General features: G+C 37.4%; 1 protein-coding gene across 1 annotated transcript; it reads right to left on the reverse strand.

The window, feature by feature from the left end:
• Positions 1–2,741: 2,741 nt before the first annotated feature.
• Positions 2,742–7,388, reverse strand: LOC137073747 (adhesion G protein-coupled receptor E1-like). The gene is made up of 7 exons (XM_067442455.1): positions 7,242–7,388; positions 6,295–6,501; positions 5,985–6,217; positions 5,656–5,722; positions 5,482–5,573; positions 5,152–5,314; positions 2,742–2,979 (listed from the first exon to the last, which is right to left on the reverse strand). The coding sequence occupies exons 1-7, from the start codon at positions 7,386–7,388 to the stop codon at positions 2,893–2,895; spliced, it is 996 nt and encodes a 331-aa protein (XP_067298556.1). The 3' UTR covers positions 2,742–2,892.
• Positions 7,389–14,972: the final 7,584 nt, after the last annotated feature.

The following is a 14,972-nucleotide window of genomic DNA, read 5'->3' on the forward strand; positions in this document are numbered from 1 at the left end:
CAGAAATCATTTGTTTTCTTTGAATATAGTACTTAAAATAATAGACCCCATTGACATGCATTATACGAGTAACGGTTGGAGTTAAAAATCTTCATTTGTGTTCTACTGAAGAAACAAACACACCTACATCTTGGATGCCCTGGGGATCAACAGATAAGCTATCCTATCCTTTTTATTTTCATCTGAAATATGGAGTATTTCAAGAGAGTCTTACCTGATTTGAGATTATCTTTAAATGATCTGCAGGTGAACACACGTAAATGTTTTGTGAGTCAGGAGAATAAATGACCATTATCTGCTCATCTACCTGAGAAAACTCATTCTGTTATCTCATTCAAATTTATATTCAAATTCACACTCAAAGACAGAACAGACGCCAAGACGCTTATATACCTATTAAACCAACATAAATACAAAGGTCACATCTAACCACTTTACACATTTGCTTTGACCTAGACTTTTAACAGATTTCTCCAAAAGCTGAAGTCAAATGTCAAATCTTTGTTCCCAGTGTGAATAGTTGTTTCTATATTGTTAAATCTTATTTGCAGCAAACACTTGGTTGGGTTTGACAAGTCTAACTCTTCACCTATCCTAGTCGGGATCTTAAATATAATTTGAACTGCTTATGATTTATACAATTATTTTGCTGAATTATTTTCACACTACATTTATTTCCATTTTGGAGCATGAAACCTTTGAACCCATTTATATTCACCTTATCTCTATATTTCCATTCTGCAATGACAAGATTAACACAGATCTGCCCACTACTTTACATCTCACATCAAAGATGCAAATCCACCAAGTAATAGAGGACTGCCTGACGTCATTTGACCTAATATTTAATAATTTCCTTTTATTGCTTGCTGATGTAAAATCCCTGAAATCAACCCACATATTTTAAGAAAAAACCTTTGATTGATCTATAGCTTTTAAGTAATTGAAAGGAAAGTATTTGTAGTGTAAAAAATAGTTTGTGGCAGAAAGAGACCCAATCTGGTCTGAAACGCCACTGTAAAGCCTGCAGGAGGAAGATGCAGACTGCCTGAACCACATTTTTCTATTTTCCATAATGAAATGAATTTGATTTTTTATTTGAATTATGATGCAAATCATATGCAATTGAAAAATCTCTCATTATTTTAGAATAACTAGCAATATTATCACAGACAAGGTTAAGGAGAGCAAGACATATTTAACCAAAATGTTCTCACTCTGCACTCGACACATATTGACGCTTGGTCAGGACCCTTCAGCGTGCGTCACTTTTTAACGCACACGGCAGCCTTTTAGTGTCATTTTCCAGCATGCAGGGTGCTTATTTCAATGAGAAACCTTTGGCGTCATACACAGAGGAGTGGGGCATGGGAATGATATTATCATAATAAAATTATATTGGATTATGATTTTGCCATTATGACATGTTGAAGTGATTCTCAATTGAATCAGCCAGCAAGCCTTACTTTTATTCACATAGATTTTTCTTTATTTACGTTTGAACATGTCATCCCATTCCTAAACCTACCCATTTGTGTGAATTAAAACGAATTTAAGGGGATTAAAATTTGTGTTTTTTCAAAAAGTACAAATATTCTAAATGTTCCGATGTCAAACGATTGATTTGTGCGAAGAAAAGTCCCCAAAGTGATCAGTGTATCCATCCACAGAAGATCATCCACACATTAAAATGTCAAAAATTGCCGTCTGTCATATTTCATAGGGAAATTGTATTGGCTTTCATATGTCTTGTGACCAATTGCGTCTCATGACTGATTGTGTCATGTCGGTGTATCTTTTAAATGAGATATGAGTGAGTGTGTGTTCACGGAGCGGCAGGATCATCATTTCAGAGATTAAAACATTAACTCTCTTCTACATTAAGATATTCCATTACTCCAGGAGACTTGGAATGCAACATAAGTTAATACTTTTATACTGGTTTTGGTCAGTTTTTGGACCAATTGTACTTTTTGATTGTAAGTGTTTGAATGTACTTTTCTGCCTGTTACTTGTTTTATATTATTGAGAAGTGGGTAGTTTTATGGTGGGAGTGAAGTTGCTCCAAAATATAAAAATAAATATTCCTAAAATTAAATACATCTTGATCTGACACATTGGGCAAACATCTTAAATCAATGGAGTACCCTATACTTTGGAAAAGGACATTAAAGGGGTGTCCTGTGCATTAAAAAACACTGAGGGGGCGTGACCAAGCTTCAATATGTGACGAGTTGGGTGTGAGAATGTGTTGTATGAAACAACTCTTGTACCCATTTCAAGGCTGAAATGAAGATTTATTTTGAAACTTTACAAGGACTCTCAAACCACAAAGCAAAAATAACTAAAAAAAGGACATTTACAAAAAAATTAAACCCCACTTCTTTAATTTGACATGTATACACTTTTTTGTGTTATTTTTTTATTTTTATTTTTTTATGTTTCATGATGTTATGAAAATTATATATATATATATATATGTGAAACATTTGTGTCTTCTGAAATGTATATTTTGGAGACAAAAAAACTGTTGTAAAAGTGTAATTCTTATAGATGCTCTCAATAATGCTGAAAAAGATTAAAATGAAACATAAGTACATTATTTACTGATTAATATCAATCAGCAAGAAATTACAATTATTTACTGTCTTCGTCACAGTAAATATTCTTACATTTCTTAAAGGAAAATCAAATTACTTAAGGGGTCTTAAGTAAAATAAATCACACATGGGTCTAAAAGAATGAGGCAACAAACCCTCCACCAAAAAACTTGTAAAGAAAGTTAAAAGATTTACATCAAAATTAATATCAGCTATAAAATTAGACCTATATAACATTAGGCTAATTGCTACAGGCACACGCTGAGAATAGTGTTAATAGAATGCAAGGTCTTCAGCATTTTTTCTGGACACTTTTGATGTTGTTGGGTTTGAGTCCACAGCAAAGACGTCTGAAGCACTTCCTGTACTGCTGTCTGACCTGGACAAGAATGAGACGAGAGGAGACGAGTCAATTTAACCTCTCAAACTCATGAACCACAATGGGATTTCTTTATAATAAACAGGCAATAAAAGGTGTTTTAAGAGACAAAAAAACAAATAGTAGTGCTGTCAACTGATGACATCAACTGTCCCAAACACAAGGACATCCAACCACTGAATCTAAATGTATTCGAGTTTGTTGTTTGTTTCCTAGGATTTGCTAAATACATTGCACAATGGGATAAGGTCCTAACTACGTAATGGAAAATAATATTTCATGTTGCACAATAAATTATTAAAATATATAATAGTTGTCATGATTTACCAACATTAAACAATATTAACTGAATCATCTGGCAAGATAACTGCCACCAAAATGGAGGACCTTGCAAATCTCATCTCCTCCCGTGCCAGTCTCCTCCCTTGTAAAGACAGCATGGCCTTCAAAGTTGATGTCCGTCTTATTGGCATCTTTAAGACATTTTCTCGTGTCCTTTGGGACATCTAGTTTCTCCTTCTCCAGCTGCACCAGTACTAACTACCACAACAGACATTCTCAAAGCGCTGAGGTGTTGTGGTCTGACAATTTAAGATGGAGGCATGGTTAGGCTGTTGAGAGGACTGGGAGATGGTAGGTGTCTGCCAATAGGAAGTGGACCCGATTGCTCCTTTGAGCATGATGGACCTGGTTAAGGTTCAGGCTCTACTCCTCCATGGATGTCAATACCACCACAAATCCCATCTGAGGCCAAGTATTGACAGTGCCTTTTATTCTTCCAGTGTAAGAAGGGGGAGTCACTGGGCCCACAATGCACCTGTTTTATTATTTGTTGACCTCTGTGGAACTCTTGCAAAGTCCTGCCCTAGCAATATCCTCACAGATTTCTTGTTTTTGTTTATTGGTATGACTGCAATCAAACCTGCTAAAAAAAATGTTTAGCTCCCCCTCTTTTTGAATTTTTTTTTTGTCTCCACCTAGTCTGTGCTTATTTTTGACCTCGTAGCAAATGATACTTAGGATAAACATTTTAAAATATAAGCATGTGCTGCAACTGCGAGCCATTCTATAAGGTGACATTTCGGTACTTGACAAACAGACAGTGACTCTTAAGTAGCACTTAAAGAACAGCTGCATGCGATCATGTTAAGTGCGTGTTTGTGAAACACACGTGAAAGAAAACAAGAGCATTCGTAATATCACTCATAGAAAACGTTCTTAAGTGCAAAGATCCATCGTTATCTGGAAACGGAGCCCTGTCTAGGTTAAAACTCATGGCTCCCAGCATGCTTCGCAGCAGTAAGTACGTCACTATTATTGAGATTCATCTGTTGATTCTTGATATCTATGTGTGTGTGTGAACTTCCCCCCATAATGTGTTTAATAATCAGAACTCTGAACATCTGATCTGTGGCAAGAAAGTATTGTTGGTGAATAATAGTTATTGATATTTTTAGTCAGTAAAGAGTTTAGACAAACATTTATTTATATTTGTTTTAACTAATGGCTTCTTTTGGTTTGAACAGTTTGTATGTTTTGTTAACACTGTAACACAAACTCACATAAAAAGCCAAGAGTCAAACCACCCAACTAAAGGAAACACTGATCTCCATAATGGTGACCAAACATTTCTCAATAAGAGCTTCTATAGACGTCTTTCAGGGTTGGAGCCAAACTCTGCCGGAGAGCGACTGGACAGGTCATTCTCAGACAATACATACTTTTTTACTTGTCATGCTTGGATGGTTTAAAAGCATTTGCATGAATAATTTGTGTGATCATTCACCAAAGCATCAAAGCCAAAGGATGAAAGAAAAAAATGGATGCTGCTTTAATCGCATTAAATATTGTTAATGTGTTAAACTGAAAAAAATAGAAAAAAAAAACTGCATGCATTAATGTTGACTGCACTGGTCTTTGGAAAGACATTTTTTTCTATGGAGCGGGATCATAAAATGGGTGACCTAATTACTGAGCGCAAAAAAGGATTTTAAACCCTTATGTTAGCTTAAGAAGAAACTTAAAAAACTTTTAAACTTTTAAAAAACGTTCTTATATTTCTATAAGACACAGGTTGATAAAATAAGAACAGGACCTGCAAGAAAACAACTGCAATATTCTTTCATATTCAGTTTTGAATAGAATATGGTGGTAAATTGAGTGATGTCTGACCTCATCATTGAGGACACAATAGATCAGGAAGATGAAGGTTCCCTGCTGGGAGTTCAAGATCAGGAAGAGGATCTCCAGAATCTGACTGTCATTACTGAAGAAACCCAGAATCCAGGAGCAACCAAGAACCACAAACTGAGCCAGTGTTTTAAATGTCATAATCCTAGATAGATAGATAGAGAGAGAGCACGAGAGAGAGAGAGAGAGAGAGAGAGAGAGAGAGAGAGAGAGAGAGAGAGAGAGAGAGAGAGAGAGAGAGAGAATATATGTATTTATGGTCTATATTTTGTTCTATACTATAGTGGTAGAGCAACAAACAATGCATATTACTTGGTTTGTTTCATCCGTGAAACTTCAGTGTTTAGTTTCGTGAGAGCAGAATACAGATTGATGCTGATGTTGATGAAGAGAATCGTGTTTAACTACAGAAAAAATAAGATATGATCACATTCATTTTCTTGGCTTCTACAGTTCATGTGAAAAATGTCTGTAACTACAACTTACTGCTAGTATGACACAAACAGGACCCGAAAAACTCCAGTTGAAACCTTTATCCTGTTTAATCCAGCAGCTGTTTAGAGGAAAACACAATATAAGAACATTTCCAACTCAATTAATCAGTCCAAAAAACTATTTCAGGTGCAGAATGTTGAAATAAAAAATAAAAAACTGTAAAAAATGGCACAAGCTTTTTAATCTTCTGGGTGATTTTGATACCAAATTAATACAATTATCAGCATTCTTCTAAAAGACCTGTGAGCTTTCGGTCATAAACAAAAATCTTTATGTCATCTAATCCAATCAGCAAAAAAAAAAAAAAAAAAAAAACCTACTCTTCGCTGCCGTATCCCTCAGGAACCAGCCCGACAGATACGCTCACCACAACCAGAGGAAGCGTATATCCAATCACACACAGGAATCCACTGCTAAGCACCTCCGTCTTTTTGGAGCTGATGTGTGATAGGTTCTTCACACATATATAGAGCAGCACAGCTTCAATGAACATCCACACAAAGCCGGAGAGAAAGAGGAAGTGCAGCACACCTGATATCACGGCACACAACACCTGGAGAGCATGAGAGACGGTTAAGATGATTCTCAGTGAGGCTGTGCTGAGCTGTAGGGCTCCTTCATCATTCTCACCTGCTGACGGCGTATGAGGCTCAGGAACTGTTGTGTGAGCAGGAACAGAAGGTGAGCCAACAGCAGACTCACACAGAGGTTGATTCGAGCCACATTATTCACTCCAGGACTCCACTGACAAAGGGCAAAGGTCAACAGGGCCAAACTGAAGAACACCAGCCCCACGATCACACACACCAAATTCAACAGGTACATCAGTGAGTCGCTCTGAGAAAACATAAAAAAAAAGAATGTGTAAGACAATTTAAGTCACATTTCCAACTGTCCAAAATAGTCCCATTAGTAGCATAGTTGGAATAAAAAAGGCACATGTAACAATGCCAATCAGAATGTGCAAATGGTGCCCGCCAAATGGAATTGTAGAAATTTGAATTTAATTTGGATTGTAAGAATTGGTTTAAATCTTTTCTAATCCATTCAATTGTCCCACCAGTCCCTGATTCACACTTATATGCAAATGCTCTGTTTTGGATGCAAGAAGGGCCTTTTTACTTATTGCAAATAATGGTGCTTGCTGATGGGCACCCATCTCGATAAAGTGGCGCTGGAGCAGGTAAGTATCACAGGTAATAATCCGCAAGAGAAACACGGGGAAACACGAGGAGAAAACACAAGGATATCAATCATGTTGCAGAACTGAAATCTTTGAGAGATCAAAGAGAGTCGTTCCTAGTACAAGGCCAGACATCAAGTGAACTGAGGTGTGTCCCATATGGAAGGAAAATATATATTACCAATATACTGCAATATATTTTTGTTTTGTAAGGGGTGATTTTATGTGGTGCTGATGAGAAGAGTGATTGGTGACAGGTGTGCGTAGTTTATACTCCAGTGAAGGGGATCCAGTCCACCGGTGGCTGACAATGACTCTAAGGTGCAGGACAATGAGGATTCTGTTGGTGGAATTCACTTAGGAAAGCAGAATCAAGGATGTGATTGCAAGGTACCCAGGGCCTCTCCTCAGAGATGTAACCCTCCCAAGAGTCCAAGATCTCCTTTACTACATAGATGGGTTCCTCGTCAAGGATCAGTGGTAAGAGGAGGTCGTCACTAGGACCAGGCTCTGTGGAGGGATGTCCCATGTTGACAGCCATTTTAGTTGTCCTGGTTTATAAGTGTCTTATGTCTGCACAATGCCAGCTTAAGATGTTGATATTGATATTGATGTTAAGATGGTATGATTTGTCCCACACCCTCCCATTCTGCCGGAATCAGAGGTTGATGAATGGGACGTCAGAAGGTTCACCTGACCAGGGGAGTAACGGAGGTTGAAAATTGAGTATGTACTGAAATGGGATAAGACTTCTTGTTGGTTGTTGGAAGGAGGGCATTTGGGGCATATTTGGCCAAGGTGAGGAACTTGTTCCAGGAGTTCTGGTGGCTCTGGCAGAAGGTCCTCGGGAAACGACTGACCTCCTGAACCTTCCTCTCCATCTTCCCGTTAGACTGTGGATGTTATCCAGACATGAGGCTTATGGTAACACCTAGGAGGGAGAAGAAGGGTTTCCACACTTGAGATAAACCGTGGTCCTTGGTCAGAAACAATATCTTCAGGAATAACAAAATTACAAAAAAAACTTGGTTAAACATCACTTCTGTGGTCTCCATGGAAGTTAGTAGTCCATTTAATGAGACACTTGCAGGCTTTTGAAAATTGATTGACTATCACAGAATGCAATTATATCCATCGAAAGCACACGGATTCCGGAAGTGTGATGACTGCACTGCACTGGCTCTGGTGTTTTTTTTATTTTTTATGTTGGTTTATAGGAGATACTGAATTGGAAATGACTGAAGAATAGGGCCATTTGGCTTGCCTTGGTTTAGTTGTTTGGCTTGTAGGTATTGCAAGTTTTTTTGGTCTGTGAGGACAATGAATGGCTCCCTCTAACAGTGCCTACACTTCTCCAGGATGAGCTTTATGGCCAGTAACTCCTGGTTTCTGATGCTGTAATCCTACTCTACCAGGTATAGTTTCCTGGAGAAGAAAGCATATGAAGAAGTATGGATGAAGTTTGCTGCTGCAACAAGACCGTGCCAACTCTTGAGGTGAAAACGTTGACCTCTACCATGGGTCTAGATGGGCAAGGAGTGGTGCGGTGGTTAAAGCAGTTTTGAGCATTTGCATGGCGGGGTCGGCTTCGGGTTCCAGGACAGAGACAGAGACTTCAATGCAATCAGTGCAAGGCTGCAAGCCTCCATCCTTCTTGGCCAGGGCCGTACCCACCATTGAGGTCCCCGAGGTCCGGACCTCGGTAATTCTCCGAGGTGTACATTATAGAAGTTGCAAAATAATAGCTTATTAAGGTGGTGTGTACAAATAGGTGTTCTCGGCTCGCCCGGCGTATGTTTTCAATTGTTTCCAATGGATGCGCCGCACTTTTCAATAGCGCCAACAGCTGGCAGGTTTTGTCCATTTTTACGCGTTGAGCATCCACAGTTCTACTTTGGGTGAACATCAATGTCCAATCACAGTGGAGGAGAGGCGGGACAAATGCCACAATCACCAACCGCTGCTTCGAACAACGACTGATGTTTGACATCACAACACCGCGAGAGCGCTTAATAATCAGGGATGCAAACTAATAACGTTTTCTTTACCTGGTTTTCTTGGAAGCCTTCAGTAAATGTACATTTACAACTTTGTTTTTACCGATACCGTCGAAAATGAAAAGACTGCTTCAAACAAAGCTCAGCTTTGAAAAGAGAAAAGATTCAGGGCAAGAGAAGGAGACTGGGGAAAAAAGAAAGAGAAGATGATGGCGATGAGACAGAAAGAGCAGGTAGCCGATGAGCACTGTGCTCAGAATAGAAAAAGCATTAGCCTACAATATATTCCTAATTGCTACACATAATGTGATTCTTGTCTGTGAAATCCAGGCTAAAGTCTCATAATCTAATATTGAGATTAGGAGCATCATATTTTGATTTCACTCATTGGTTATATTTTCACATTGATTTCTATCTTTGACATGATCTTACTCATTCAACATTAAATATATCAAGGTTATATGTTCAAATAATGTTCTTTACATAATGTAAATCACAAAAATTAACTTTAGCTAGGTTTTCAAAGACGGAGTCACACATATGTCACACATATGTTGATGTTCATCAATTTAACAACAAAACAGATTTTCTGATTTTCTGATTTTCTAATTTGGAGTCTAATTTTTTTGCAACATTTAACCAGATTCTCATTTATAACAATCTGTTGTCTTCTTAAAATAATTTATACTGCACACTGACGTGGTTTTAAAGCTACAGTTAGCTGATTCTTTGATTTTCTTATGTCTTAAAATGCATAGGAGCATATGTAAATATGCATATGTAAAGGAGGGAAATGGTTTTTTTTAAACCCTCCAAAATTCATATTTGGACCTCGGTATTTAGAAAATCCTGGGTACGGCCCTGTTCTTGGCCAGAAATAAAAAAAACTGGAAGCAGCAGAAGAAGTGGAGGAAAGGATGTAAACCTGCTTCAGAGCCTCTTCCACATATACAAGATGGGACCATTTATCAGTGAATCCGATATTACAAAACCAATACCGGATTATGGGAAAATGCTTAAATATTAGGAAAAATATCAGGAAACTGATATATTGGTTGATCACTAGTTTGTGGCCTATGCAAATATTATTAGGGACAGGAAAATTCTGAACTCCCAAATATCCAAGAGAAAACTAGCATCTTAATTTCAGTGCAACCAAAACTTTATATCACATCCCTGTATAAGTAGGCCAAATGAAATTCCACCACACATCCTTAAATTTGTGTTCACGATTACAGCTGCAGCAAATATACCAAATAATGAAAAGTATCAATTACACACTGTAGCGTCTGGACCAGTCAGACACACACTTATACATTATATTTAATTACAGTTTTTCACAATTGCTCTGACAAATTTGTCAATACATTAAACAAATTTCCTAAACTCTTAACCCAGTTAGCACAACATATGTACGTGTAGGCTATACAGTTAACACATTTATTGTTGCTTTGACACAAAACACATATAGTTAACAGAAATTTAAAATGCTTGAACCTCTTTTACACACAACCTCAACCAAGACCAAAACAGTGTATTTTTACTGCCAAATTTACAAATGCTTAAACACTGTATGTCAGAACAGATATGTTCTAAACCTAAGCTTATAGGGTAAAGTCAAGGTAGACAGCTGTTCATATTGTGAATTGAAAACCAAATTTTTATATTATGTATAGCAACATAAAGCAACACCCATATTGAGTTAATCTTCAAAAAAGAGAGCTAATGAGTAGGCTCTTTAGCTTTAGCCCTTGGAGAACCCCTTGCTTATTGGTGCCCAAACAAGACTTGACATTCCGTTTTTGTACAGACTATCACAAGGTAAATAGTGTGACAAAGCCAGGCTCCTTTACTCTGCCCAGAATGGAGGACTGTGTGGACTAAATTGGTTGTGCCCATTTTATCACAAAACTTGACCTTTTAAAAGGGTATTGGCAAGTGCCATTTACGGCCCATACATCTGAAATATCTGCTTTTGTTACCCCTGATAATCTGCTGCAGTATCCGGGTAAGGCCTTCGGGATGTGCAATGCCCCTGCAACGTTCCAAAGGTTGATGCAACGAGTGCTCTCAGAAGTCCCTAACTGTGAAGCCTACTCTGATGATGTAGTAGTTTACTCCCACACTTGGGATAAGCATGTAAGCAGCCTTGATCAAGTTTTTAAGCGGTTACCTAATGCTTCACTGATTCTTAACCTAAAAAATGTGAGTTTGCCAAAGCAGTGGTTACCTATTTAGGTAAAAAGGTAGGTCAGGGTCAAGTAAAGCCTGTGAAGGCAAAGCTAGAAGCTATCTTGGAGTTTCCTATACCCCGTAATAAATGAGAGCTGAGACGTTACCTTGGAATGGTGGGGTATTATAGGAGCCTCTGTAGAAATGTTTCTACAGTTGTCACCCCTTTGACTGACTTGCTCAGTATTGCCCGGAACTTTGTATGGTCCTCTGAGTGTGACTCTGCCTATAATGTCGCCAAGGATCTCTTAAGTAGTGCTCCTGTACTCTCTGCTCATTCTTTCACTCTCCCGTTCAAACTGCATGTGTACCTGCTGCTCATTACTGTGCCGGGGCAGCAAACTCAAAAGAGCTCAACATGCCTGCTACAGTGAAGCTCACCTTCCAGAGTGCTGTCCCTCTCTCCTGGCCCTTGTTGCTGTGATTATTGTATCACAGAAGTTTGCACTGTTGTGAAACTTACCAGATATGGCTTATTGTAGCCAAGCTGGTTAATGAAGAGTGTAGCACTCACTGTAAAAAATTGTGTCGTAAAATAACGGTAATCTACTGGCAGCTGTGGTTCCAGCAATGTACTGTTATTTTACAGCCCTCTACTGTTTATATACAGCTCTCATTTTTTACAGTATTTTACCGTAATAATACCATGAAAGGTAACTTTTCATTTGGAAAACTGATTGCTTCAAACAGTTCTCATTTTAAAACTAGTATTTATAGGTGTTTGTATCGTAAAACTTCATTTGAGTCCTTTCACATGTGTAAGGTGTAGTAGTGAAATAATTTAGAAACATGACTTTAACTTCACTTTTTGCGGTTCATTGTGAGCAATAGCACACACGCATGTGATAAATTACTCAACAAACGGCTCATAACTGCATCAGCAAACACAGTCACTGCCGTTAAATAAAGCATCAGGCAGCATATCATCAATGTTTCTCTGCTCATCCTGGACTGAAGCACAGGCTCTACTCTTCAGCACAACGGTAACCCACAAAACTAATGAATTCAACTAAAACATCTCTTCTATATCATCTTGTGCAACAACACATAAACACAGGTCATTTTAATATTTACTCTCCTTATCAGTTACTGACTTTGCACAACTTTTTTCTAATAACTTTCACTAATATTTCAGTGCAAATATCTTGATTAATCTGGTAAATCTGGCTCTTACGTTTTACAGTATATTACTGTTTTTCCTTGATTTAACGGTAATCTACTGGCAGCTCTGGTTCCAGTAAAGTGCCGTTTTTTTTACAGAACTTTTCCGTAAATTAATTTACAGTTTCTTACTGTTAATTTACGGTTCCCTCTGTGGGTTTTTTCATCTAACCCCTTTAACCCTTTTAACCCCACAGCAAAATCTTCAGTTTTAAATGAACACTGAAAAGTGTACACACTACAGAGTGTTAGAGTAATTGAAGCATTGTTGAAGTTCATGAGATAATTAAGAGATGAATTAAGTGATAACTGAGAACACCTGTTAACAAGAATCACTGAAGGACAGAGAAACACAAGAACTACAACTGACTTCAGCCACAGCTTTAGATGAAATCAACAGAAGATAAAAGAAGACATTAAATCTCTGAAGATCTCATCAGAGGATTAAACAACTCCACAAACAGCATTACCAGCTTCACACATTACTAACCAGACTGACTTTATTTCTGTCAGACGACTACAGAAGCTCTTATTGAGAATTATCAGATCTTTAGGTGTTGATGTTTAATAGAAAATATTTGGTCACCATTATCGTGATCAGTGTTTGCTTCAGTTGGGCTCTTGGCCCTTGACTTTGTAATGATAGTCTTTCTTTGTCTGCTATAACTGTGTGTTTCTTAAACACATTTATTGTAGCAAAAAAGCCAAGAAAAAAAATATGGTCAGAAGTTATTGACTATGCTTTGCTATAATTGTAATAGGATGTTTAGCTTGTTAGTCTTGTCCAGTGTTTCTTCCCCAAACAAACCCATTCTTTTAAAAACACATACATTTACTCTTATTTTATATTATTAAACTGGGACCCTTCTGAAATTATCAACCACTGATTAGCAATTAGTTATAATTTAAAGTCATGAGTTCAAAAATTAGTTTGCTCTCTGCTGTCATTTAGACTCACATAGAGATGAAGAATCAGCGTATGAATCTCAACAATGGTGACAATCAATAAAAAAAACGAACAGATCAACTCTGAACATCACAAAACACTACTTAAAGTCAACACAACAACAGCAGCAAAAATAAAGGCAAATAATAAGAATTAAAGAAAATAACCAGGCTATTCAGCAGCATAATTTATTCGTGCCGCAATGCATGCTGGGAGTTTTGAGTGTCACCACGGCTGAGATTCATACGCCGATTCTTGATGTCTGTGTGAGTCAGATTGATTCAGATGTTTTGACCATGAGCTGTTCCCATGCTCTTCAAATTATCTGGTTGTTGCAACGATGTTATAAAATTGTAGGGTTCAAGTTTTACAAAAAATTAAGCATCACCTACATGATTATAGATAAGACTAGTAAATTATTAGTGAATTAAACTATTATTAAATAGTCAACATAACCATCTCATGGTTTTTTTTCAGCTTTGCTTGCTATAACACATGTATTGAAAACACACCATTACAGCAGCGAGAGAAAAACTAAGGTTATTGTGTCAATGTTCAAGAGCCCAACTAAAGCAAACACTGATCACCATGATGGTAACGTCAGAAGAATCAATCAAACATCATCTGATAATTCTCAATAAGAGCTTCTGTAGTCGTCTGACAGAAATAAAGTCAGTCTGGTTAGTAATGTGTGAAGCTGGTAATGCTGTTTGTGGAGTTGTTTAATCCTCTGATGAGATCTTCAGAGATTTAATGTCTTCTCTTTATCTTCAGTTGATGAAATCATGTTTCTCTTTCCTTCAGTGATAACAGCAGGTGTTCATCAGTGTCTGAATTCACTCTCTTCTTTCCTCTCTCTCTGTCGAGTGGTCTATATCAGTGATCTAGTGTAGGGAATAGTGAATAAGGGGATAGGGAGTGATTTTGAACACAGCCTCTGAGTGTCGACTTTAAGCGTGTTAATTCACAGTATATTACTGTTGGCTATTTTCTCGAAAATGACAAATATTACCCAGAATGCATTGTTTTCTACAGTATATTACTGTTTTAATGGAAAACAGTATTTTACTGTCAAAATGTGACCGTTTTTTTACAGCATTTTTTAACAGTGCTGTTGTTGCGCTATATCCTTGTGAATTGGAAGCTGTAGGGAGGTGCCATTTTGTTTCTGTATATAATTTTTTCCTGGTTTTGCTTATTTTTTCTATTGGTTTTGGCCTCTCCCCCTCCTGAAGTCTATTTTTGCTTCCTATTTTTACTTTTTTTTCAATTAAATTAAATTAAATTTGTTAATGAAACACTTCTTAATTTGGAAAATTAGGTGTCTGTCATGCGGGGCAGGGGAGTGGTACACACTCACCACAACCAATCATATTTAAACTTTTCTCTGTTACTCCCTTGCCCTAGACTTTTTTTTTGTTTTGTTTCGTTGTTGTTTTTTACATCTGGGACGTAATATATATATATATATATATATATATATATATATATATATATATATATATATATATATATATATATACAACCATCAACTAGTCAGCTAGTCCACCAAACTTATACATCATCATAATTCTTACCTGTATGACATGTTCATTCACATCTGGTGGGCGGCTGGTTTGCATGATGAGAGCGAATGTCGACAGATGAACACAGGAACACACAGTGAAGCTGCTGTTGGTCTCTAAAACAGAACAACCATCTACAATCCACTCGCTGATATTCCAGTACACACAGGACAGAGAACCGCTGGGGTCGAACTCCTGCAAAAAGAAGAAAGAACATGCAGAAA

The sequence above is a fragment of the Pseudorasbora parva genome, chromosome 4 (assembly GCF_024679245.1).
Source record: "Pseudorasbora parva isolate DD20220531a chromosome 4, ASM2467924v1, whole genome shotgun sequence".
NCBI lineage: Eukaryota > Metazoa > Chordata > Actinopteri > Cypriniformes > Gobionidae > Pseudorasbora > Pseudorasbora parva.

Bases quoted from the DNA above. Each gene is read 5' to 3' on its own strand.
- LOC137073747 (XM_067442455.1), bottom strand. From the start codon at position 7,388: ATGGCTGTCAACATGGGACATCCCTCCACAGAGCCTGGTCCTAGTGAC. The intron at 5,723-5,984 runs GTAGGTTTTTTT...TCCTCTAAACAG, and splicing joins GAGGGATACGGCAGCGAAGA to CTGCTGGATTAAACAGGATA. The intron at 2,980-5,151 runs GTCAGACATCAC...ATTCTTGTCCAG, and splicing joins ATTGTGTCCTCAATGATGAG to GTCAGACAGCAGTACAGGAA.